Source organism: Littorina saxatilis, linkage group LG10 (assembly GCF_037325665.1).
Source record: "Littorina saxatilis isolate snail1 linkage group LG10, US_GU_Lsax_2.0, whole genome shotgun sequence".
NCBI lineage: Eukaryota > Metazoa > Mollusca > Gastropoda > Littorinimorpha > Littorinidae > Littorina > Littorina saxatilis.
This window is the reverse complement of record NC_090254.1, coordinates 3412803-3438866: the sequence shown is the minus strand read 5'-3', so window position 1 is coordinate 3438866 and position 26064 is coordinate 3412803. Positions and strand designations below refer to the sequence as shown.

Genomic DNA, 26064 nt, shown 5'->3' with positions numbered 1-26064 from the left:
AATACATCACGGTAACAGCTATTGTGTTTTCAGCGTAGCAATAGGGTCCGATATTTAGACGAGACAAGTATAATGCCGACGAGTCGAAGACGAGTCGCATTATACTTGTTCGAGTCTAAATATCGGACCCTATTGCTACGCTGAAAACACAATAGCGATTATATAGCTGTTCTGACCTTGATTTGTTGTTCCAAACTTACAAAATGACAGTTTTTGCGTCGATGCGTTGATCTCAGGTTTTGATAGCAGACGCCGTTTGGAAAAAAAACTCGATTTGACAACACAGCTGTTAAACAGCTTTTTATTAGTTCATTCAAATACAACAAAAAGAAGTTTGAGGTTTTTTTTAATTTTGAACAAGACTACTTATTAAGAAGACCAAAACACAACATAAACGGAAAACTAGAAACAAATGAAGAACTAGGATGCAACAAGGGGAGGAGAAGAGAACAGCTAATCGCGAGCAGACGGCAGCGAAGTTTTCAGTTTGGGTGAATGGCATTTATACTTGTCTCGTCATGAAGCGAATTTTTCAACCTCAGTTATAAACGACTACATGAATGTTAGTACCATGGGTTGTACATCAATACTTCAGAGGGGAAGTGGGGTATTCAGTGTGGAGTTACGAGATAAGAAAAGCCGAATGCGAAAGTTTGTGTCAGTCGGCAACTGACACGGGCACACAAAAACGGCTGTTCCGTTTTACTCCCCTGTTTGTACTACATCTTTCGACTTTGGGCATTTTGTGGTGTTTAGGGACAGAAAATAATTGATTTAGTCCTGTTTCATCGGGAAGTTAGCAGAAAAGGGTATGCTATCGACATTTGTAAAGCTGAAAAACATTCCCATAAAGAATTTCAAGTTGTCAGTGTATGCTGTTGTCGATTAAAACACCGTGTGGTACAGATGGGTAAACCGGAACCATGCGTCTTTGTTATTGCCAATATGCTTTTGGATATTGGCAAAAATGGCCGACTTCCGTAGCATTATGCTTTGATGATCGGAAGAGACCATCCAATCACAGCCCCCGAATTCCCCCACGTGTCCATCAGAATAGCTATATTACTACCTTCTGTCGACCTTGACATTCCACAGTCCACATGTAATAGTCGACTGAATGTGAGTACGTGCGAATACCTCAGGTCCGAGAACTTGTGCGCGAGTCATCAAGTGGTATCTCAGTCGCGGCCTCGATCGAAAACAGTCGGGGCATGAGCAAAACAATGCCGACAAAAAGTAAACTATTTCAAGGTGCCGGATACATTGTCTCTGTCCTCTTCTTGCGTATGTTCGCTTTCGCTCAAACTACGTCATTGCCTGCCACGTCACGAGCAGAGGAAGAAGTGAGCACTGTGACAGAAGAGATGCACCCAGCCCATGACCAGAACAGTTCCCGCAATTGCCGTGACGTCAACTTCACGCACACCAGCGAGGTACAACACGAGGGTCAATCAGACAGCAGGCAGAACTCTAGCATGGCATCATTTGAGGTAACACACGAGGGGCAATCAGACAGCAGGCATAACTCTAGCCTGGTATCATATGAGGTAACACACGAGGGGCAATCAGACAGCAGGCAGAACACTAGCATGGCATCATTTGAGGTAAAGCACGAGGGGCAATTAGACAGCAGGCAGAACTCTAGCCTGGCATCATTTGAGGTAACACACGAGAGGCAATTAGACAGCAGGCAGAACACTAGCCTGGCATCATTTGAGGTAACACACGAGGGCCAATCAAACAGTAGGCGGAACTCTTGCCTGGAATCATATGAGGTAACATACGAAGGACAATCGGACAGCAGGCATAGCTCTAGCCTGGCATCATATGAGACAACACACGAGGGGCAATCAGATAGCTGGCATAACTCTAGCCTTACATTATATGAGATAACACACGAGGGGCAATCAGACAGCAGGCAGAACTCTATCCTTGCATTATATGAGATAACACATGAGGGGCAATCAGATAACATGCAGAACACTAGCCTGGCATCATATGGGATAACACATGAGGGGCAATCAGATAACATGCAGAACACTAGCCTGGCATCATATGGGATAACACATGAGGGGCAATCAAACAGCAGACGTAACTCTAAAATGGCATAATACAAATCAACACCCGAGGGGGTAATCAGACAGCAGACGTAACTCTAAAATGGCATAATACAAGTCAACACCCGAGGGGGTAATCAAACAGCAGACGTAACTCTAAAATGGCATAATACAAGTCAACACCCGAGGGGGTAATCAAACAGCAGACGTAACTCTAAAATGGCATAATACAAGTCAACACCCGAGGGGGCAATCAAACAGCAGACGTAACTCTAAAATGGCATAATACAAGTCAACACCCGAGGGGGTAATCAAACAGCAGACGTAACTCTAAAATGGCATAATACAAGTCAACACCCGAGGGGGTAATCAGACAGCAGACGTAACTCTAAAATGGCATAATACAAGTCAACACCCGAGGGGGTAATCAGACAGCAGACGTAACTCTAAAATGGCATAATACAAGTCAACACCCGAGGGGGTAATCAGACAGCAGACGTAACTCTAAAATGGCATAATACAAGTCAACACCCGAGGGGGTAATCAGACAGCAGACGTAACTCTAAAATGGCATAATACAAGTCAACACCCGAGGGGGTAATCAAACAGCAGACGTAACTCTAAAATGGCATAATACAAGTCAACACCCGAGGGGGTAATCAGACAGCAGACGTAACTCTAAAATGGCATAATACAAGTCAACACCCGAGGGGGTAATCAAACAGCAGACGTAACTCTAAAATGGCATAATACAAGTCAACACCCGAGGGGGTAATCAGACAGCAGACGTAACTCTAAAATGGCATAATACAAGTCAACGCCCGAGGGGGTAATCAAACAGCAGACGTAACTCTAAAATGGCATAATACAAGTCAACACCCGAGGGGGTAATCAAACAGCAGACGTAACTCTAAAATGGCATAATACAAGTCAACGCCCGAGGGGGTAATCAGACAGCAGACGTAACTCTAAAATGGCATAATACAAGTCAACGCCCGAGGGGGTAATCAAACAGCAGACGTAACTCTAAAATGGCATAATACAAGTCAACACCCGAGGGGGTAATCAAACAGCAGACGTAACTCTAAAATGGCATAATACAAGTCAACACCCGAGGGGGTAATCAGACAGCAGACGTAACTCTAAAATGGCATAATACAAGTCAACACCCGAGGGGGTAATCAGACAGCAGACGTAACTCTAAAATGGCATAATACAAGTCAACACCCGAGGGGGTAATCAGACAGCAGACGTAACTCTAAAATGGCATAATACAAGTCAACGCCCGAGGGGGTAATCAGACAGCAGACGTAACTCTAAAATGGCATAATACAAGTCAATACCCGAGGGGGTAATCAAACAGCAGACGTAACTCTAAAATGGCATAATACAAGTCAACGCCCGAGGGGGTAATCAAACAGCAGACGTAACTCTAAAATGGCATAATACAAATCAACACCCGAGGGGGTAATCAGACAGCAGACGTAACTCTAAAATGGCATAATACAAGTCAACACCCGAGGGGGTAATCAAACAGCAGACGTAACTCTAAAATGGCATAATACAAGTCAACACCCGAGGGGGTAATCAAACAGCAGACGTAACTCTAAAATGGCATAATACAAGTCAACACCCGAGGGGGTAATCAGACAGCAGGCAGAACGCTAGCCTGGCACAGTTTTATCAAACAAAAAAACCCATGTCCGTTTGCCTTTCAGCCAAGGCAAAGCACGTTCCCATTTGACAACGAACCATGAGCTTTTAAAAAGCAGGAATATTTCTAATCCACAGGCACAAGACCATTCACCCCAACACCAGGGTGACAGCACACCACACACTTCACAGGTGAATATCACGCAATACTTGCCAACAAAACAAGAAGCCATAACGCCACAGACTGCAGAGCTGAAGACCCAAGGACATTCAAGTGATAACCAAGATGCCAGCACGATGCAAACCAAAGATAAACAAACCCCAGTACATCCATTGCACAGCGCAGAAGCCACTAAGTCCCAGATCATTGACGTCAAGACACCAAGGCATGCACACTCTGGCTCAGACGTCAACACAGGAACAGCCACTGTGACAACCACCACAGGATATTTTTTTACACACATAAATGTCAGCACAACCAGACAGTCTTTGACAGACAGCGACTTAGCTTCTACCGCGCTTGCTTATGCGTTTACCAACACAGAGCATTCACCGAGTAACGAGGATACTAGCAAAGCACAGACTGGTGGGAGAGAAACTACTGACAGTCCTGACACTTCACCTTTGTTACCCCAGACGACCCCAGAGCACGTTCACATTAGAACGACAACAGTTCCTTCTAACTGTCCACCCGATTATCAGCTTACTGAACAGTCCAAAGGTAGGATAGAGTTTGGTTTTGTCACTGTTGATTGTTCACAAAAACTATTAGTCCTGCGTTTCCGTGTCCCTGAAGGATACGGCTTTGTACTGGAGTTCCATGATGTGCATCTGAGGTATATAGAGGATTCCATTATAATCTACCAGGTTAATATAAGCCAAGGTCAATATAGTTCCAAGACTCCCTTTATAATTATGAAAAGATTTAGAAAAACCCAACTAAGTACATTGTCTATGAGTCCTCTGATGCTGCACACGAACAATATGCAGCTTCATCTTCATTTTTCGAACACCTGGAGAGGGGTGAGGATCAATGTGAGCTACGAGGCACACCCTCTCACCTCTATCCCGCACATCAAAAGAAATAGTATCGATGATCTGACAGAGAGTAAGTACATCTATCAGTGCGACGGGATGACCAACCTCCCCGAAGCAATCTCATGCGATGGGATTCGTCACTGTGAACACGGCGAAGACGAGAACAACTGTCTGTACCGTGGTGATGGCTGTGGCGACTGGTTCCCGCACAACGACCAGTGTCTTAAAGCAACATTCATGTATCAGATGTTTCCCCTAGGTAGGGAACCCGCAACGGTACCATCGGTAGCCGAGGAGACCTGCCGGCAACAACACACTGCTACTTTGGCTGGATTGACAGACGCCGCCGGCCAAGAGGTCATAGCGAACATGATTCGCAAAAGCGGGTATACAAACGCTGTGGTGGGCTTACAGCGAGTACGACCAGTATCTAACAGTCTGAGCCATCTGTACCGCTTCCTGTGGCAGTGGGGGGAGCGGGGAAGTCCCATCGCTTACGAACAGATGAGGGTGCAGATAGCCGGTAGCCTTCGTGAGGAATGCGCTCAGCTGAACATTCATCCATCACCATGGTTACTGCCCATTCACTGCGCTTACCCTGCCTTTCCACCAGAAGGATATATTTGCATGAGGCCTAATCCTTTATATTTAGCAGGGAAGCTGACTTTGCCTGGAATAGACTTTCCTATGGCACCGTCAGCTCCCGAGACATTTCCAACCAAGACTTGCCCCGATGGCTCTGTGGTGCAGACATTTCACAGGTGCCTGTGGAGTCTACAGGAAGAGGAGATGGACCCTGAAGACGGTTTGTCCCACAGCGGCTTCCCGTTGTTCCAGTGTAGTAACGGCCAAAGCGTTCACTACTCGCTGCTCTGTGACGGGAAAGACGACTGTGCTGATCGCAGGGATGAAAGGGACTGCCGGCGTCCGCGGTCTTCTCCCCTGTTGAACTCTTCGTTCATCTGCATGAATTTCCAAGCGGTGCCACCGGAGAAACGATGCAACGGAATGAGGGACTGTTTTGATGGCAGCGATGAAGACTCGTGCTTTTCTTGTCGTAAGATGATACTGTGTTCTGATCTCGGCTGCATGCCTGAGACCTACTCTGCTCTATTCAAAGTTTGTCCAAAACTGAATATTGATTATTTCTACCATGTTTTCTCTCCGGCTACAGTTAAACTGGATGGTTACGGAATGTCTTTCCTGTGGCCGGTATCTCTTCCCTGTGGTGATGAAGGATTTTACCAATGTCAAGGTGGCTTCTGTATCCAGGCCTTTATGCTCAACAACGGAGAACAGGACTGTCCCAAGGGAGAGGACGAAGGCATCCCAGTGCACAACATGACGTGTCCCGGTTACTACAGGTGTCAGGGGGTGGGGATCTGCGTCCACACGACACACGTATGTGACGGAGTTCACCACTGTCCCAACAAGGACGATGAACTTTACTGTCACCTCACTTGTCCACTCGACAGCGGCTGTGTCTGTGAGGGTCAGGCCTACAAATGCTCCGAGATGATCAATCCTCTTGATAATCTTCACGTGCGCTACCTGGACCTCAGCTTTGCTGCTAACGTGTCTTTTAACGACCTACACTTCATGGAGTACCTGGTGTTCCTCAACCTGTCCTTCTGTCATCTGGTCAACGTCACTATGAGGGACATGCCTCAACTACAGACTCTGGATCTCCGCTCCAACCTCTTGACACGGCTTTCGTCTCTGAGTCTCGTGAGACTGCCCGGTGTGACCTACTTGGATCTTTCCCACAACCCCTTGGTCCAGACTCTGACTGTTGATTTCACTGCCATGTTGCAGGCCGGGGAACTACAAAACCTCAGGACTTTGAACCTTGTCAACGTAAATTTGGAATCCATTGACAGGAAGGTCTTAAGTCCGCTGTCCAAGTTGGAGCACCTTGACGTAAGAGCTAACCGGCTTCGTAGATATACCAAAGAGTCGCTCCACGGCCTGGTGTCGCTAGAAGAACTGTACACAGACGAGTCCAAGCTGTGCTGCCGTTACTTTCACCCCTCTGTGTCACGGTGCCACGCCCCTGTGGATGAGCTCTCGTCGTGCAGTGACTTGCTGAGCAAGGGAATCTTCAGGGTGTGTCTCTGGGCCCTGGCAGTGCTGGCGCTTGTCGGCAACATGGGCGTCCTTCTCTACAGGTTGTTGTTGGTCAGAACTCGCACCACACTGACTGCAGCCAGCATCCTGGTGAAGACCCTGTGTGCCTCTGACGTGCTGATGGGCGTGTACCTGGCGATGATTGGCGTGGCGGACGCCCAGCTGTCAGGGACCTACGTCTCAAGGGAACGAGAGTGGAGGAGCAGCGTCATGTGCACGGTGGCCGGCGTCCTGTCCCTGGTGTCCAGCGAGGTGTCGGCTCTGGTGATCAGTCTCATCACACTGGACCGCGTCCTGGTGCTGTGCTTCCCTTTCAAGCCACAGCTCCACCTCACGCCTCGTGCCACCGTCCTGTCCTGCCTCGGTGTCTGGGTGGCTGGCGTCGTGCTGGCGGCCGTACCGCTCCTGACCGGCTTGGAGTTTTACGGTCAGACCGGCATCTGTATCCCGCTTCCCATCACACGCCAGCAATTCTCCGGGCAACACTATGCGTTCGGCGTGTTCATAGTCTTCAACTGTGTCATCTTCCTTTCCATAGGGACGGGCCAGCTGATGATCTACCGGGCGGTCCGCAGCGCCAGTGCAGCGGCTGGGACAGCGAGTCGATCACGTGACGCGACTGTGGCCCGACGTCTCTTCCTAGTCGTGCTGACAGACTTCTGCTGCTGGTTCCCTGTGGGTGTGATGGGCCTCCTTGCTGCCAACGCCACACCAATCCCTGGCGAGGTCAACGTGTGGGCCGCCATCTTCGTGCTGCCGCTCAACTCGGCGCTCAACCCCTTCCTCTACACACTCAGCGCACTGCTGGAGCGGCTGAGAAAACAGAGGACGGAGGAGAAAGTGAAGAAAATGGTCGGCAAACTTCGGAATGAAATTCCAAAGTGGAACGCCGCCATTGTGCAAGATGTCACGAGACTGTGCGTCCGGTCCGGACTGGTGGAGAAGGACGCTGTGGACACGATGTTTGCTGCCCGTGTCCGCCCCTTGACCAGCACGACGGACTGTGCCGACGTCACACACGCTGATGATTGTCATCGCGACAGCGCGAAGGTTTCCAGCACAGCGTTTGATTCTAAAAGTAGGGATCTGACACAGACTACGCTGGATGACGGCAATGCATAATCAAGGCCTGACCTGTTCACCTTGACATTAACCCAGACAAACAGCGCCAAAGTAGGCCCATAGCGGTTGATAAAAATCCGACCAAGAAGATGATGTTTTAGACGTCAGCTGTTGCATTTCTAACCAGCCTATCTTTTTTTCAGAAATGATGCTAGTAGTGCAACGCTTCTTCAAAATCTTTTGCATTCACCTTCACTGGATCACACTTTGGACTGCACAGTCCAGATCATCTGGGTCTAAGCATCGTAAAGTTCCTTCTTAAATTACATTTTCCTTTGGTTATTTACAAAATAAAGTGAACATTTTGTGCAACGTTACCTACTAAGTCCGATTTTTTTTAATCTGTTTTGATAAGAATGTTATTAATTAGAAAATAATATAAGATAAGAATGTTAATGATACTTTTTTTCATTCACCTTTGTGGAATGCTCAAAATATTGTTAATGCTGGCAATGTATTGATCTCTGAAATGGCCGAATAAGTAGAGTGCAAGTGTTCATGGTGTTTTCCATAGAGTAACACAAAATGAGTTTGATTCAATATCAGTTTATTTATGAAATTACAAGAACTCTCACTAGATAATTTTTGAATCTAATATGGTTTGTTCAATTGGTGTGAATGTTATTATTAACGCAAGCGAGAGAGAAACTGAAACTGAAACTGAAACTGAACTTTATTACCAAAGGATAGAGGTTTCAGGCAAAGCCTAATCGTACAACCTGTCTCTTATACAAACACTTAATACAGACGCACAGAATATAGATAGTAAAATTGACAAGGTTATTGTTTCTTACAGACGTACATAATGTAAATAGTAATAAGGAAAAGGGTTATGGTTTTGTATACACACTCAAAAATGGGAAAAACTATATAGTGTGGAAATTGCAGCATAGTTGCAATAATGCATTGCATATAAACATCCAGCGAGAGAGAGAGAGAGAGAGAGAGAGAGAGAGAGAGAGAGAGAGAGAGAGAGAGAGAGAGAGAGAGAGAGAGAGAGAGAGAGAGAGAGAGAGAGAGAGAGAGAGAGAGAGAGAGAGAGAGAGGAAGAAAGAGAGAGAGAGAGAGGGAGGGACTCGAGAGAGAGAGAGGGGGAGAGAGAGAGACGGAGAGAGAGAGAGCGAGGGAGAGAGAGAGAGGGAGAGAGAGAGAGGGAGAGAGAGAGAGAGAGGGAGAGAGAGAGGGAGAGAGTCTGGAGTCTGGAGTCTGGATGGTTTATTGATTGGGCCTTGGGCCCATTTCAATTCGGGGTGTACACATTTTCATCATTCATGCTTCATGAAAATAATCATTGTAATATTAATCATACTAAAATAAATCATCCTCATCGTAATGACAGTCGACATGACGACTGTGGAAACAGGCATTTACAACAGCAAAACGTTTGGAAAAGGACAGTAAGCATCAGCACAAAATCCAGTCTCTGTCGCACTTCACTCATGTCTCTCTGTCCATCCATCCATCCATCCAGCCAGCCAGCCAGCCATCCATCCTTCTATCCATCTCGTGTCCCTCTGTCCTCCATCCATCTAATCAACCGTCTGACTGTCCAACCATTCATCCGTCATCCATCTATTCATCACTCCATCTATCACCTTCACATGCCCTTTCACACGCAAATCTGCAAGCAGTTATATGCATAATCGTTGCATCTCTGATACATAGCATCACATTAACGTTTTCAAAAAAGACAAAACTTTATTACTGTTTTTTAAGCAATCGACAGAAAGCAGCAAAAATAGCATACACATAAAACAAGATCGTGCAATATCTCATATTCACTGTCCCCACTCACTGCGTATTTTAAACGCGTTCATGATGAAGGTTGCAAGTCTAAGTAATATTGATCTGTTTGGTGTCGCTAGAAGTAGCGCCAGTTTAAAGCTTGATGGGCGGTTGTAATATTTTGCAGGTATGTAGTACTCGCGAATACCAGCATATTTTGGACATTTCAAAACAAAGTGAATTTCATCTTCGGTCTCGTTTGCGCAGAATGGACACAAGTAATCTTCAGCAGTTGACGACCGAGTGTGTCGTAATCGATGTACTTTGAGTGGCGAGACACCAAGTCTTAACCTAATCAGGCAGTTTCTTGCTTTGACGTGCTTCAGGTCATTTAAGTATGAAGACATAGATAAGGCTGACTTGAAAGTGCTATAGAAAAGGAATCGTTCTTTACTTTGTACTGTTTCTATCCACTCTTGCTTGTATAATGTGACTAGTCTGTTCTTGAATTCCGTTATGAACGCATTTTCATTTCCAACGCCTTGTTGAATCCAAACTTGGTCAAAGCCGTATTTGTACAGCACATAGCAAACTGATGACGCCCATGTTCTTTTATTTTGTTCGTGTAAATAAAGCAGCATTTTATAAGCTTTTTGTGGCAATCGATGACTAGGCATTTTCAGGATGCGCAACCAAAATCGTATGGACTTAACAAACGTGTTGACAAATAACGGGTGTCTGCCAGTTTCTCCATACACAAGTGTGTTTGGTGTTTTCATGCTTGTGTTCAGAAACCTCTTAAGGGCAAACAGATGCACCTTTTCGATAGGTGAATGGTCTGCATCAAGGCCCCAGACTTCTGCCGCATAATTGAGCATGGGCTGGATCTGGGAGTCGAATAGTTTATAGAATATGTTTGGTGATCTTTCTCCTAGAGTCCACAGTACCTTAAAGATACCAATCACACCCTTTCTTGCACGCAGCGCTAAATCGTTCAGCGTGTGAGAAAATGTCAACCTTGTAGAAAAGTAAATTCCTAAGTATTTATACATGTTCACAGTTTCCATTTCGATATTGCCATACATCCATTTTTCAATCGCTGCAATGTGACCACCATTTCTGAAGATAACTATGTTAGATTTTTCTAAATTAACAGTCAAGCCAAGATTACAAGCAGTTTGGTATAGCACGTTTATCTGGTTCTGTAACCCACACACAGTGTCGGAAATCAAAATAACGTCATCTGCGAACATGAGAATCAATATCTCAATAAAATCTGGGATAAGTTGTATACCGTGTCGTCCTTTTCGCTTGATTTCGTCCGCTAATTCGTTAATGAAAAGTGAGAACAAAATTGGACTATTTATTTCTCCCTGCTTTAGGCCTCTCGGACACATGAAAAGGTCAGTGACCTCTGCTCCTGCCCTAACTTTTGCTTTAACAACGTTGTACATACTAAGTATGGCTTGGTACATTTTACCTTTTATTCCTTTGCTTTGCAACACCTTCCACAGCTTTGTACGGTCTACTGAGTCGAAGGCCTTCTTGAAGTCAATAAAAGCAACGTATAGCTTTTTGTGTGACAGTAACTGTCTTTGTACCATAGCAAATAGAGTAAAAATATGATCGGTCGTACTGTACTTTTTACGAAAGCCAGCTTGACTTTCATTTAATAGGTTGTTGGATTCTACCCAGCTAGTTAGTCTTTTGTTTATGATAAAGCTGTATAGTTTGCTGCAAAGAGAGAGGGAGAGAGAGAGAGGGAGAGAGAGAGAGGGAGAGAGAGAGAGAGAGGGAGAGAGAGAGAGAGAGGGAGAGAGAGAGAGAGTGAGAGAGAGAGAGAGAGAGAGGGAGAGAGAGAGAGGGAGAGAGAGAGAGAGAGAGGGAGAGAGAGAGAGAGAGAGGGAGAGAGAGAGAGAGAGGGAGAGAGAGAGAGAGAGAGAGAGAGAGACAGAGAGAGAGAGACAGAGAGAGAGAGAGCTATAAAGAAAGAGGGAGAAATAGTGAGAAAGAAAGTAATAGAGAGAGTTTCACGCAATATGTTTTAAATATTTCTAACTTCCATGACCAAATAAAATACAAAAATACCTAGCACAAAACATTTTTGCCCAGCACACACGGCGCTCTCTAGTGGTTGGCCAATAATATACATTGCCCGGTGATATGTTTCACATCACTTACAAACCCCACAGAGCTATTTTTGAACATCGGCTATTGCAAGGAATCCTGTAATAATCCAGTTGATAAGAAAGTTTGGTTCAGGAATATGTTGTTTTGACAAAAGAAACGGCTGTGTGTATTTTAAACCCCAGTCACACATAGACGTCGCTTCTTCTACGATGGAAAAGTGTCCGAGAGCATGGCCAATCGTGGGCCGAACGTGAGAGGATCTCCATGAGCGTGGTTTGGTCGGGGTGGGATCTGCTAGGTCGGGAAGCTGCACGCTCTCCCCACGCGTATGTTGAACTGCACAAAACAAGCGTAGCCGGGTCGTGGCGCAGTACAGTCGTACTGTAGTGTTTATTTTTGAATTTGCCATGTGCTGGATTTTGATAACTTTTTCAGATCCGAATGATCGGCATGGTTTTCGTAAGTGCCTGTTCACACAGCGCTGCGTCCTTACCACGACCATGCCGATCACGTCGATCTGAAAAAGGTATCGAATCGGGGCATATCGCCGTCAAAATCCATGTGACCTATAGTCATATAATATAGACGCCGCTTCTGATACGACGGAAAAAGTGTCCGAGAGAGTGGCCAATCGTGGGCCAAACGTGACAGGATCTCCATGAGCGTGGTTTGGTCGGGGTGGGATCTGCTAGGTCGAAAAGCTTGCACGCTCTCCCCAAGCTTATGTTCAACTGCACAAAACAAGCGTAGTCGTGTATAGTCGTGATGTCGTTGTTTTTATTCGCCATGTGCTGGATATTGGCGGCGAGCCCCGACTTGATAACTTTTTCAGATCGGAGTGATCGGCATGGTCGTCGTAAAAACGTAGAGCTGTGTGACGGAGGCCATAAACAAAAACTGCATCACGACTGTACTGCGCCCAGACCCGGCTATGCTTGTTTTGTGCAGTTCAAAATAAGCGTAGGAAGAGCGCGCAGCTTCGCGACCAAGCATATCCCACCCCGACCAAACCAACCTTGTGGAGATCCTCCCACGTTTGGCCCACGATTGGCCACGCTCTCCGACAATTTTACAAAGGAGTTGAAGCGGCGTCTTTGTGTGCCTGGGGTATCAGGACGTAGAGCTGTGTGACGGGGGCCTTAGTGGAATTTATTTCACAACGTTTAGTCTCTTACGGAAAGGTTACCTTATGTTCCGCTGATCATTAACACCAACAATGCAATCCCCGTGGGGCTAACCAGAGCCTGCATCACTTGTAAAACATCTGACCCTTTTGTGTTCCATATTTCCACTGCCACTTCATTCCCTTCGTTTTTACATTTAGTCAAGTTTTGACTAAATGCTTTAACATAGAGGGGGAATCGAGACGAGGGTCGTGGTGTATGTGTGTGTGTGTGTGTGTGTGTGTGTGTGTGTGTGTGTGTGTGTGTGTGTGTGTGTGTGTGTGTGTGTGTGTGTGTGTGTCTGTCTGTCTGTCTGTCTGTCTGTCTGTCTGTCTGTCTATGCGTGTGTGCGTGTAGAGCGATTCAGACTGAACTACTGGACCGATCTTTATGAAATTTAACATGAGAGTTCCTGGGAATGATATCCCCAGACTCTTTTTTCATTTTTTCGATAAATACCTTTGATGACGTCATAACTGGCTTTTTGTAAAAGTTGAGGCGGCACAGTCACACCCTCATTATATTTAGTCAAGTTTTGACTAAATATTTTAACATCGAGGGGGAATCGAAACGAGGGTCGTGGTGTATGTGCGTGTGTGCGTGTGTGTGTGTGTGTCTGTGTGTGTGTGTAGAGCGATTCAGACTAAACTACTGGACCGATCTTTATGAAATTTGACATGAGAGTTCCTGGGTATGAAATCCCTGAACATTGTTTTCATTTTTTTTATAAATGTCTTTGATGACGTCATATCCGGCTTTTCGTGAAAGTTGAGGCGGCACTGTCACGCCCTCATTTTTCAACCAAATTGGTTGAAATTTTGGTCAAGTAATCTTCGACGAAGCCCGGACTTCGGTATTGTATTTCAGCTTGGTGGCTTAAAATTTAATTTATGACTTTGGTCATTAAAAATCTGAAAATTGTAAAAAAAAAAAAAAATTTATAAAACGATCCAAATTTACGTTTATCTTATTCTCCATCATTTGCTGATTCCAAAAACATATAAATATGTTATATTTGGATTAAAAACAAGCTCTGAAAATTAAATATATAAAAATTATTATCAAAATTAAATTGTCCAAATCAATTTAAAAACACTTTCATCTTATTCCTGGTCGGTTCCTGATTCCAAAAACATATAGATATGATATGTTTGGATTAAAAACACGCTCAGAAAGTTAAAACAAAGAGAGGTACAGAAAAGCGTGCTATCCTTCTTAGCGCAACTACTACCCCGCTCTTCTTGTCAGTTTCACTGCCTTTGCCATGAGCGGTGGACTGACGATGCTACGAGTATACGGTCTTGCTGAAAAATGGCATTGCGTTCAGTTTCATTCTGTGAGTTCGACAGCTACTTGACTAAATATTGTATTTTCGCCTTACGCGACTTGTTTTTCAATCAAATTGATTGAAAGTTTAGCAAAGCAATTTTCGACGAACACCGGACTTTGGTAATGCATTTCAGCTTGGTGGCTTAAAAACTAAGGAATGAGTTTGGTCATTAAAAATCGGAAAATTGTAATTACAATTATTTTTTTATTAAACGATCCAAAAATATGTTCATCTTATTCTTCGTCATTTTCTGATTCCAAAAACATATACATATGGTATATTTGGATTACAAACGAGTTCTGAAAATTAAACATATGAAAACTATGATTAACAATAATGTTCCGAAATTGATTTAAAAACAATTTCATCTGATTCCTTGTCGGTCCCTGATTCCAAAAACATTTAGAATCGGCATAAAAACGCTTTGAACTTCGGATAAGGCGCTATATAAATAAAGAGAATTATTATTATTATTATTATTATGATATGTTTGGATTAAAAACAAACTCGGTAAGCTAAAAAAAATAGACATACAGAAAAGCCTGTTATCCTGCTCATCGCGACCACTACCGCACTATTCTACATGGCTTGTCGATTTCACTGCCTTTGCCACGAGCGGTGGACTGACGAAACTATGAGTATGTGGTCTTGGTGAAAAAAGCAGTGCGTTCAGTTTCATTCTGTGAGTTCGACAGCTTGACTAAATGTTGTTATTTCGCCTTACGCGACTTGTTTTTCTTGCGACCGTAATCTACAAGGCAAACTATTGATGTCATGAGAGCCACGCCCAGATTACATTCTTCTCTTGGTAAAATCCCTCCAGAGAATCGTTCTCTTGGGAAAGTGTGTGTGTGTGTGTGTGCGTGTGTGCGTGTGTGTGTGTGTGTGTGTGTGTGTGTGTGTGTGTGTGTGTGTGTGTGTGTGCGTGTGCATGCCATATGATAACGGTTTGTTCAAAAGTGTATAACTGGAGATGGCCTACGTGACTGCGGCAAAAACAAAGAAGAAAACAAGTCGCGTAAGGCGAAAATACAATATTTAGTCAAGCTGTCAAACTCACATAAAGAAACTGAACGCAATGCAATTTTTCAGCAAGACCGTATACTCGTAGCATCGTAAGTCCACCGCTCGTGGCAAAGGCAGTGAAATTGACAAGAAGAGCGGGGTAGTAGTTGCGCTGAGAAGGATAGCACGCTTTTCTGTACCTCTTTTCGTTTTAACTTTCTGAGCGTAATTTTAATCCAAACATATCATATCTATATGTTTTTGGAATCAGTAACTGACAAGAAATAAGATGAAAGTGTTTTTAAATTGATTTCGAAAATTTAATTTTGATCATAATTTTTATATTTTTAATTTTCAGAGCTTGTTTTTAATTCAAATATAACATATTTATATGTTTTTGGAATCAGAAAATGATAAAGAATAAGATGCAGGTAACTTTCGATCGTTTTATAAAAAAATATTGTTTTTAACAATTGTCAGATATTTAATGACCAAAGTAATTAATTAATTTTTAAGCCACCAAGCTGAAATGCAATACCGAAGTCCGGCCTTTGTCGAAGATTACTTGGCCAAAATTTCAATCAATTTGATTGAAAAATGAGAGTGTGATAGTGCTGCCTCAACTTTTACAAACAGCCGGATATGACGTCATCAAAGGTATTTATCGAAAAAAGAAAGAAAAACAAGTCGCGTAAGGCGAAAATACAATATTTAGTCAAGTAGCTGTCTAACTCACAGAATGAAACTGAACGCTTGCTGTATGTTATGTAATGTATATATTGTGTGTGATATGTGGAAATGTGATACTATTTATTTGCATGTATGATACAGGTACAAATGTGATAATTGTAGGCTTATACTAGTGATTACTGTGTGTGATACATGAAATGTGATATGAATGCTGTTTTTATATGTTATACTCTTACTTTCTGTTACGGCTGGAATTTTCGTGTGTATGTCTGTATGTATGTTTATCTACTCCTATCAGAAATTGTGCGTGCTACTCTCTGTTTACTATCTAGCCTTCACACACACACACACACACACATTCCAACCAGGCACAAAGACAATAACACAGTTACGGCCCTTTGCCTCTGTACCTCTATTAGAATGTTCAATAACACAACATAAACATATTATTCCACATTCATTCTACAGATCACTTTCGCTCAACATTAAAGTTCTATTTCTCTTAACACACAGAAATCTAACTGCACAAAATTACATACATGTTATTTTGTCATGCAGTCTACAATTCCCGTGCACACACGTATAACACTTTAAGCTTTGTTCCGTGAGAACCTGTCCGTCTCAATACACACGAAGTCATTGTCTCAAGCAATACTTCTGTCAATATTCACTTCTGTTACACACAGATGACAAAAACCACGACGCTCGACGTCTCGTGGTTTGTTCCCTTGGGAAACGTATCTCCGTACAGCTATCACGCTGGTTAATTTCTCCCAGTCGTACTCACATATTCAGTGGCACGCACTGCTCCACCCCACCCACACAAACCGTCTTCGTGTGGTGGAATGGGGACGGGGTTCCCGTTTTACAGCGCTTCACGCTGTCTCCCCTCCTGCACTCCCACAGCTCTCGGCTCGGGCGTAAGGCAGAACCTCCCGTCTCGTTCCCACTTCCGCGACCGCTCTCGGCCCGGGATACTTCCGCGACCCACTCGGCCCGGGATGCTAAAATACACAAGTTTAAACTACCATAAGTCTCCATACTTGAATAAACTTTTATGACATTCTTTATCACTACCGTCAACTAACTTATGCGGTTACAGTATATACACCCGCTAACTCATAAGCGACTTCATTTCCGAAAAACATGTAAACATTCCCTTTTCAACAATGGCTGACATCAACGCACGCTTTTCAGCCAATTCATACATGACTCTCCCGGTCATTTCTCAAGTCAATATTTCCGAGCAAAATAATATCTCCGAGCAAAATATCAATTCAATAAATACCTGTAAACACAGCAGTTGAATCCAACGATTCAATACCGCGGCACGAGTCTAACCGACCTCCCAGCGCCCGGTGAGAAACTTTACTCAGTAAGAGACCCGTCTTCTCTTGTCGATGGTCTGCAAAGCTCTGCTGTCTAATCTATCTACAAACGTGACCTCAGTCAATACTCTTCTCTGATTGGTCACATCTCACACGTGACATCACTGCACTGTACGGACAATATTTCACCGCACGGTGCCTACTCAAAGTTCGTGGCCCATGAAATCTTGTACACCTGCGTCACATAACTCCAATATACATTATGTGCAAATCCGTTTGTCACATTACCCCCTCCTCCCGGAAAAAAAATGACCGACCGAGGTTATTTTTTCTTTAGGATAACAGGTAAAAGAGGGTAACTACTTTACTGCAATACAATTTCAATATCGCATTCCACTACGGATCAAAATTGTCGTAGCTGACATAAGAAACAAACTTTCTAATGTACTGATCCCTTATGTGTAACAACACTACTTTATGTCTGATAAAGTACTTCTTCCTTCTCTAGGAAGATTCCACTGAGTTTTTTTTTTTTACTCACAATTTCCAGTCATGTTGCTTTCTAGCTCAACCATACAAAGTCTTTCTTTAGCATCATCAGTTTTCTTATCCTGAGTCTACGACTCTTCCAACATAGTACAATTACTCATGTTCCTGATGCAAAACCGACAAGTAGTCAAAATCATGCAAACCATTTTCTTGACCTCTTTCTGCGTGTGCCACTAAAGCCTACAGCAGCAGTAGTCTCTCTTGACTTAGACTTTAATCTGTTCATATCTGCTTGCAACTGAAAGAGTTGTTCTCGTACAACTGCCAAGTCCTGATTCGAACACGCAACCTTCTGATCTGGAGTCAGAACCAAAGGTTTACCAGGAGAGTTTCTTCTCTTTTCCTGCGCACGATTAGTACGAGCCGTAACCCCCTCAACATCAGGAAAACAGTCTGCACTCCCTGAAATCCCCGGAATGTTGCCTATTATCAAATCAGCGACAGGATCATTCAGGACGCAACAAACCATTTCTCCCGACACATAAGGTGTCTCAACTTTAACTTTCGCCTGAGGATAAGTAATGACCTCCCCACCAAATGTCTTACAAGTGACGTTACCACTGACAAACTGGTCTTTTGACACCAATCTTCTACGCACTCCAGACATCGTTGAACCCGTGTCTCGAAGGACTGTACATTCACTCTCGTTGACACTACCATGTTCCAACTTCAAACTTTGCACAACTTTCTTAACTGGAGGAACGACTGGAGGAACGACCTCCCGAACAACTGCATTCTTCTTCTCTTCTTCTTCAAGCTTCTTCTTGTTTTCCCTGAATCTACGCCATGGACATTGTACTGCCCAATGTCCTTTCCTCAAACACAATAAACAAGTGTCTTTTTCTCGGGGTGAAGGAATTCTCAGACCAACTTCACGCAGCGCTTCGATTTCCCTCGCTCTGTACGGACACGATTTCCACTTATGGCCGTAAAAATCACAAGCGAGGCAAGGATTTACAGGATGTGTCCGCCATCTACACTGTAGTACCTTATGACCTTTCTCATGACACAAGTAACAAATGCTCTTGATCGGTCGAGATGAATCATGGTTCTGACCACCTGCACGACTACGTCTACGTTTACGTGATTTACATGCATCACCTTGAGGATATGCCTGAGCATCAGACGTCACTTTTCCAGAACTCTCGTCATTCTGGTTATCACTACGCTTAGCAAAACCAGAACCAACCCGCGGTAACTCCTGAACACCCCCGTGATTATCACCATGTGCAAAAGCAGCGCCAACATAATCTTCCTGAACACAGGAACCAGCTGAGAAAATAGTAGGTCCTGACTTCCGTGATAAACGGTAATTCTCGGCAGCTGTGACCATATCATCAAGTTTAACAAGACCTCTCTCTCGAATGAAAGTTGCTACGTCAGCTGATACACTTTCAAGGAATTGTTCTGCCAGAATCAAGTCTGTTAAACCATCAACATCTGTGGTTATCCCAGATAGCGCCACCCAACGATCAAACAATCGTCGCAACTCAATTCCAAAAGTTTGGAACGGTTCATTTTCGCTTGGTTTAGTATATCTGAGTTTTTGTCTAACATTTTCAGATGTGCACTGAAAGGTCTTCAGCAAGTTTTCTTTCAAACATTGGTATGTTAGTTCACCAGCAGCAGCAAGGCTATGGTATAGGTTTAATGCATTGCCCTCTAAAAGAGCAGACAAGTACGTGATCCACCTTGTCTCTTCCCATCCCAGAGATTTAGCATGAGTTTCAAACCTGAACAAGTATGAGTCTATATCATCTTGCTGTTCTCTGAATGCAGGGAGCCTGGTGTGAGAATCCCGATCATTTTGCGGTGTACGCGAACCAGCACTAAGTTCAGCCTGCCTAATCTCAAGTTCTCTTTGCTTTAACTGGTGTTCTCTGTCTTTGTCTCTTTCTTCTCTTTCCCGTTTCCTCTCCAAACGATCAAAACTTTCTTTCACGTATTTCTCACGTTTCTCTGCAGCAAGACCCAAAGTCTCTGCCTGTTTTACAAACTTTTCAAACAACGCATCATAATCATCTTCGCTCTCCATTGTGTAAGTTTTGTACTCTCAAAATCACACCAAAATATGTCCAAGTTTAAAAACAACAAATTTGAAAAAGTTTCAAAGAATAATGCAAGCTCAAGCAATCTACTTGAAAACTGTACCACAAAACCAACTGGCACAAGATACAATTGTCAATACAAGACTATATCCAAACACGTTTTGGCGTAAATCTCACGCAACAATATCCAACAATTTTAATTAAAGTCAAATATTCAGTCAATAAATTCAAAACGAATCTTCAAACATATATACAAGTACAAACAAAACAACAACCCCAAACCACAAATAGTAGGAAAAAATTCAAATTTCAAAGATACAAACACAAATAAATACTTAAGACTAATCAACAATCTAAATACGAAATCAGAAAATCAAAGCCAAACTAAATAAAGTCCAACTAAAGGAAACGCAGTTGGAAGCAAAATAAAAACAAAGTTCCAACAAAAAATTTATGAAGTAAAACAACCCATAACAATCAAAGTTTTAAATAGTAACTTAAAATAACTATGTATACACTACTAATGAGATTAACTTAATCTAAATCAACAAGACAACAACAAAAAATGTAGTTGGAGGCAAATACAACAAATTCCAAAAAATTTTTTTAAAAGTGACCCAATCACTCCAAACAACAGACTAAATTAAACCAAAGTACCTAATCTACTACCATAGCAAATAACAAACCAAAAATAAACTAAAACTTAAACTAATGAAAGTCTATAACAAAATATTACAACTAATTACCTTAATTACTTACAACAAACTTACAAACTCAACAAAATCAATGCCACAAAATCAACAAACCTAATCAATCACATTAAAAAAAAAATTTCAAAATCAAATCATAAAATTTCAAAGTACAAAAGAACAAAATTAATGACAGTTAAACAACTTAACAAAGGCAAAGGGCAATAAACAACAGATAGATCCCTATTCCAAAGCAGAAAGAAAAAATGTTCTAACTATTTTACAAAATGAAAGCACAGAAAAGAGCAATGAAAGAGAAATGAAAGACCCCACAGGAAGAAAAATGAAGCTATTCCCTCAGTGCTTAGAACTGTACAGTAAGCACTACCGTAAAACTGGAGACGGTAACAAATACAAAACAGGACATGAACGACACAACTATTGAATCTGAAAAATCTCTGTCTGCGTGACCTACTGCCAAAAATTCTAAAAAACCCAACACAGGGGACAAAATTAAATTTAGCAAAGCAGGGAAACAACTACAAATTTTTAACTAACACAGAGTAGTCGGGGTCACCAAATGTTACGGCTGGAATTTACGTGTGTATGTCTGTATGTATGTATATCTACTCCTATCAGAAATTGTGCGTGCTACTCTCTGTTTACTATCTAGCCTTCACACACACACACACACACACACATTCCAACCAGGCACAAAGACAATAACACAGTTACGGCCCTTTGCCTCTGTACCTCTATTAGAATGTTCAATAACACAACATAAACGTATTATTCCACATTCATTCTACAGATCACTTTCGCTCAACATAAAAGTTCTATTTCTCTTAACACACAGACATCTAACTGCACAAAATTACATACATGTTATTTTGTCATGCAGTCTACAATTCCCGTGCACACACGTATAACACTTTAAGCTTTGTTCCGTGAGAACCTGTCTGTCTCAATACACACGAAGTCATTGTCTCAAGCAATACTTCTGTCAATATTCACTTCTGTTACACACAGATGACAAAAACCACGACGCTCGACGTCTCGTGGTTGTTCACTTGGGAAACGTATCTCCGTACAGCTATCACGCTGGTTAATTTCTCCCAGTCGTACTCACATATTCAGTGGCACGCACTGCTCCACCCCACCCACACAAACCGTCTTCGTGTGGTGGAATGGGGACGGGGTTCCCGTTTTACAGCGCTTCACGCTGTCTCCCCTCCTGCACTCCCACAGCTCTCGGCTCGGGCGTAAGGCAGAACCTCCCGTCTCGTTCCCACTTCCGCGACCGCTCTCGGCCCGGGATACTTCCGCGACCCACTCGGCCCGGGATGCTAAAATACACAAGTTTAAACTACCATAAGTCTCCATACTTGAATAAACTTTTATGACATTCTTTATCACTACCGTCAACTAACTTATGCGGTTACAGTATATACACCCGCTAACTCATAAGCGACTTCATTTCCGAAAAACATGTAAACATTCCCTTTTCAACAATGGCTGACATCAACGCACGCTTTTCAGCCAATTCATACATGACTCTCCCGGTCATTTCTCAAGTCAATATTTCCGAGCAAAATAATATCTCCGAGCAAAATATCAATTCAATAAATACCTGTAAACACAGCAGTCGAATCCAACGATTCAATACCGCGGCACGAGTCTAACCGACCTCCCAGCGCCCGGTGAGAAACTTTACTCAGTAAGAGACCCGTCTTCTCTTGTCGATGGTCTGCAAAGCTCTGCTGTCTAATCTATCTACAAACGTGACCTCAGTCAATACTCTTCTCTGATTGGTCACATCTCACACGTGACATCACTGCACTGTACGGACAATATTTCACCGCACGGTGCCTACTCAAAGTTCGTGGCCCATGAAATCTTGTACACCTGCGTCACATAACTCCAATATACATTATGTGCAAATCCGTTTGTCACACTTTCTCCCAAGCGCAAGACAAATTCTTCCATGAAAATTGAAGCCAATAAAATTTGAGTTGAGTTGAGTTGAGTTGAATTTTACTCGTAGCATCGTCAGGCCACCGCTCATGGCAAAGGCAGTGAAATTGACAAGAAGAGCGGGGTAGTAGTTGCGCTAAGAAGGATAGCACGCTTTTATGTACCTCTCTTTGTTTTAACTTTCTGAGCGTGTTTTTAATCCAAACATATCACATCTATATGTTTTTGGAATCAGGAACCGACAAGGAATAAGATGAAAGTGTTTTTAAATTGATTTGGACAATTTAATTTGATAATAATGTTTATATATTTAATTTTCAGAGCTTGTTTTTAATCCGAATATAACATATTTATATGTTTTTGGAATGAGAAAATGATGGAGAATAAGATAAACGTAAATTTGGATCGTTTTATAAATTTTTTTTTTTTTTTACAATTTTCAGATTTTTAATGACCAAAGTCATTAATTAATTTTTAAGCCACCACGCTGAAATGCAATACCGAAGTCCGGCCTATGTCGAAGATTGCTTGGCCAAAATTTCAATCAATTTGATTGCAAAATGAGGGTGTGACAGTGCTGCCTCAACTTTTACAAACAGCCGGATATGACGTCATCAAAGGTATTTATCGAAAAAAGAAAGAAAAACAAGTCGCGTAAGGCGAAAATACAATATTTAGTCAAGTAGCTGTCTAACTCACAGAATGAAACTGAACGCAATGCCATTTTACTCGTAGCATCGTCAGGCCACCGCTCATGGCAAAGGCAGTGAAATTGACAAGAAGAGCGGGGTAGTAGTTGCGCTAAGAAGGATAGCACGCTTTTATGTACCTCTCTTTGTTTTAACTTTCTGAGCGTGTTTTTAATCCAAACATATCATATCTATATGTTTTTGGAATCAGGAACCGACAAGGAATAAGATAAAAGTGTTTTTAAATTGATTTGGACAATTTAATTTGATAATAATTTTTATATATTTAATTTTCAGAGCTTGTTTTTAATCCGAATATAACATATTTATATGTTTTTGGAATCAGCAAATGATGGAGAATAAGATAAACGTAAATTTGGATCGTTTTATAAATTTTTTTTTTTTTACAATTTTCAGATTTTTAATGACCAAAGTCATTAATTAATTTTTAAGCCACCACGCTGAAATGCAATACCGAAGTCCGGGCTTCGTCGAAGATTACTTGACCAAAATTTCAACCAATTTGGTTGAAAAATGAGGGCGTGACAGTGCCGCCTCAACTTTCACGAAAAGCCGGATATGACTTCATCAAAGACATTTATCAAAAAAATGAAAAAAACGTTCGGGGATTTCATAACCAGGAACTCTCATGTCAAATTTCATAAAGATCGGTCCAGTAGTTTAGTCTGAATCGCTCTACACACACACACAGAACAGACACACACACACACACACACACACACGCACACACACACGCACACACGCACATACACCACGACCCTCGTTTCGATTCCCCCTCGATGTTAAAATATTTAGTCAAAACTTGACTAAATATAACAAGTCGCGTAAGGCGAAAATACAATATTTAGTCAAGTAGCTGCCATTTTTCAGCAAGACCGTATACTCGTAGCATCGTCAGTCCACCGCTCATGGCAAAGGCAGTGAAATTGACAAGAAGAGTGGGGTAGTAGTTGCGCTAAGAAGGATAGCACGCTTTTCTGTACCTCTCTTTGTTTTAACTTTCTGAGCGTGTTTTTAATCCAAACATATCATATCTATATGTTTTTGGAATCAGGAACCGACAAGGAATAAGATGAAAGTGTTTTTAAATTGATTTGGACAATTTAATGTTGATAATAATTTTTATATATTTAATTTTCAGAGCTTGTTTTTAATCCGAATATAACATATTTATATGTTTTTGGAATCAGCAAATGATGGAGAATAAGATAAACGTAAATTTGGATCGTTTTATAAATTTTTATTTTTTTTTTACAATTTTCAGATTTTTAATGACCAAAGTCATAAATTAAATTTTAAGCCACCAAGCTGAAATGCAATACCGAAGTCCGGGCTTTGTCGAAGATTACTTGACCAAAATTTCAACCAATTTGGTTGAAAAATGAGGGCGTGACAGTGCCGCCTCAACTTTCACGAAAAGCCGGATATGACGTCATCAAAGACATTTATCAAAAAAATTAAAAAAAACTTTCGGGGATATCAATCCCAGGAACTCTGATGTAAAATTTCATAAAGATCGGTCCAGTAGTTTGGTCTGAATCGCTCTACACACACACACAGACAGACAGACAGACAGACAGACACACAGACACACACACACACACACACACACACACACATACACCACGACCCTCGTCTCGATTCCCCCCTCTACGTCAAAATATTTAGTCAAAACTTGACTAAATATAAAAAGGGATATCATTCCCAGGAACTCTCATGTAAAATTTCATAAAGATCGGTCTAGTAGTTTGGTCTGAATCGCTCTACACACACACACGCACACACACACACACACACACACACACACACACACACACACACACACACACACACACACACACACAGGCACACACACAAAGGCACACACACACACACACATTCTCACACACTCTCACACACATCCACTCACACACACAAACACACACACACATACACACACACGCACTCATCCACACACACACAGACACACCCACACAAAGGCACACACACACACACACAGGCACACACACACACTCACACACTCATACTCGCACACATCCACACATATCAACACATACACACACACACACAAACACAGAGGCACACATACACACAGAGAGGCACACGTACACACACACACACACACACACACTCACACTCACACCCACACATATATTACACGGTGGAAATTAGGATTTTAGAGTTTAAAAAGGATTTAGGTTTTGGAACTTTGTTCACAATGTTGATAACCTATGAGTGTTTGGTATTGAATGATGCGTCGTAGAATGTTCATGTTATTGATGTATATTTTTATAACGTATTTGAAGTAGTTTCCTTAGTGCAGGAGTTTTTGTGTATTTCGAGGAATTTTAACTGTAGCTTCTATGGAGGCTGACAGCAGCCTCGAAACTCTCCCCCCTCACCTTAACCCTATAACCCCGTTTCCTGTTGAGCTGATCATTTGTTTCTAGGTTGGCTGAACCTTCTCTGACATCACTAAAGTACTTTGTCGTTTTATTGCGGTCGACATTTCGCGCTGACTAAACTACACGTGCGCTGGGTTTTTCCACAGCCCCCCCCCCCCCCCCCCCCTCACCTTACCCCTCTAACCCTTCCCTGTTGACCTGATTATTGCTTCTAGGTTGCATGTATTTTTTCTGATATTTTTAATTAAGAGACTTGTAGGATCAGCAAAAAGGACTAGTGCTCATGATTTTGCATGGCGTATTGATAATGATTATTGTATT

General features: G+C 42.5%; 1 protein-coding gene across 1 annotated transcript; it reads left to right on the top strand.

Annotated features, from left to right (window-relative positions):
- The first annotated feature begins 6814 nt into the window (after positions 1 to 6814).
- Positions 6815 to 8319, top strand: LOC138979169 (G-protein coupled receptor GRL101-like). Its single transcript, XM_070351972.1, has one exon. The coding sequence runs from the start codon at positions 6897 to 6899 to the stop codon at positions 7995 to 7997; it is 1101 nt and encodes a 366-aa protein (XP_070208073.1). The 5' UTR covers positions 6815 to 6896; the 3' UTR covers positions 7998 to 8319.
- Positions 8320 to 26064: the final 17745 nt, after the last annotated feature.

Excerpts from the sequence above, each read along its gene's own strand:
- LOC138979169 (XM_070351972.1), top strand. The coding sequence starts at position 6,897 with ATGGGCGTCCTTCTCTACAGGTTGTTGTTGGTCAGAACTCGCACCACA.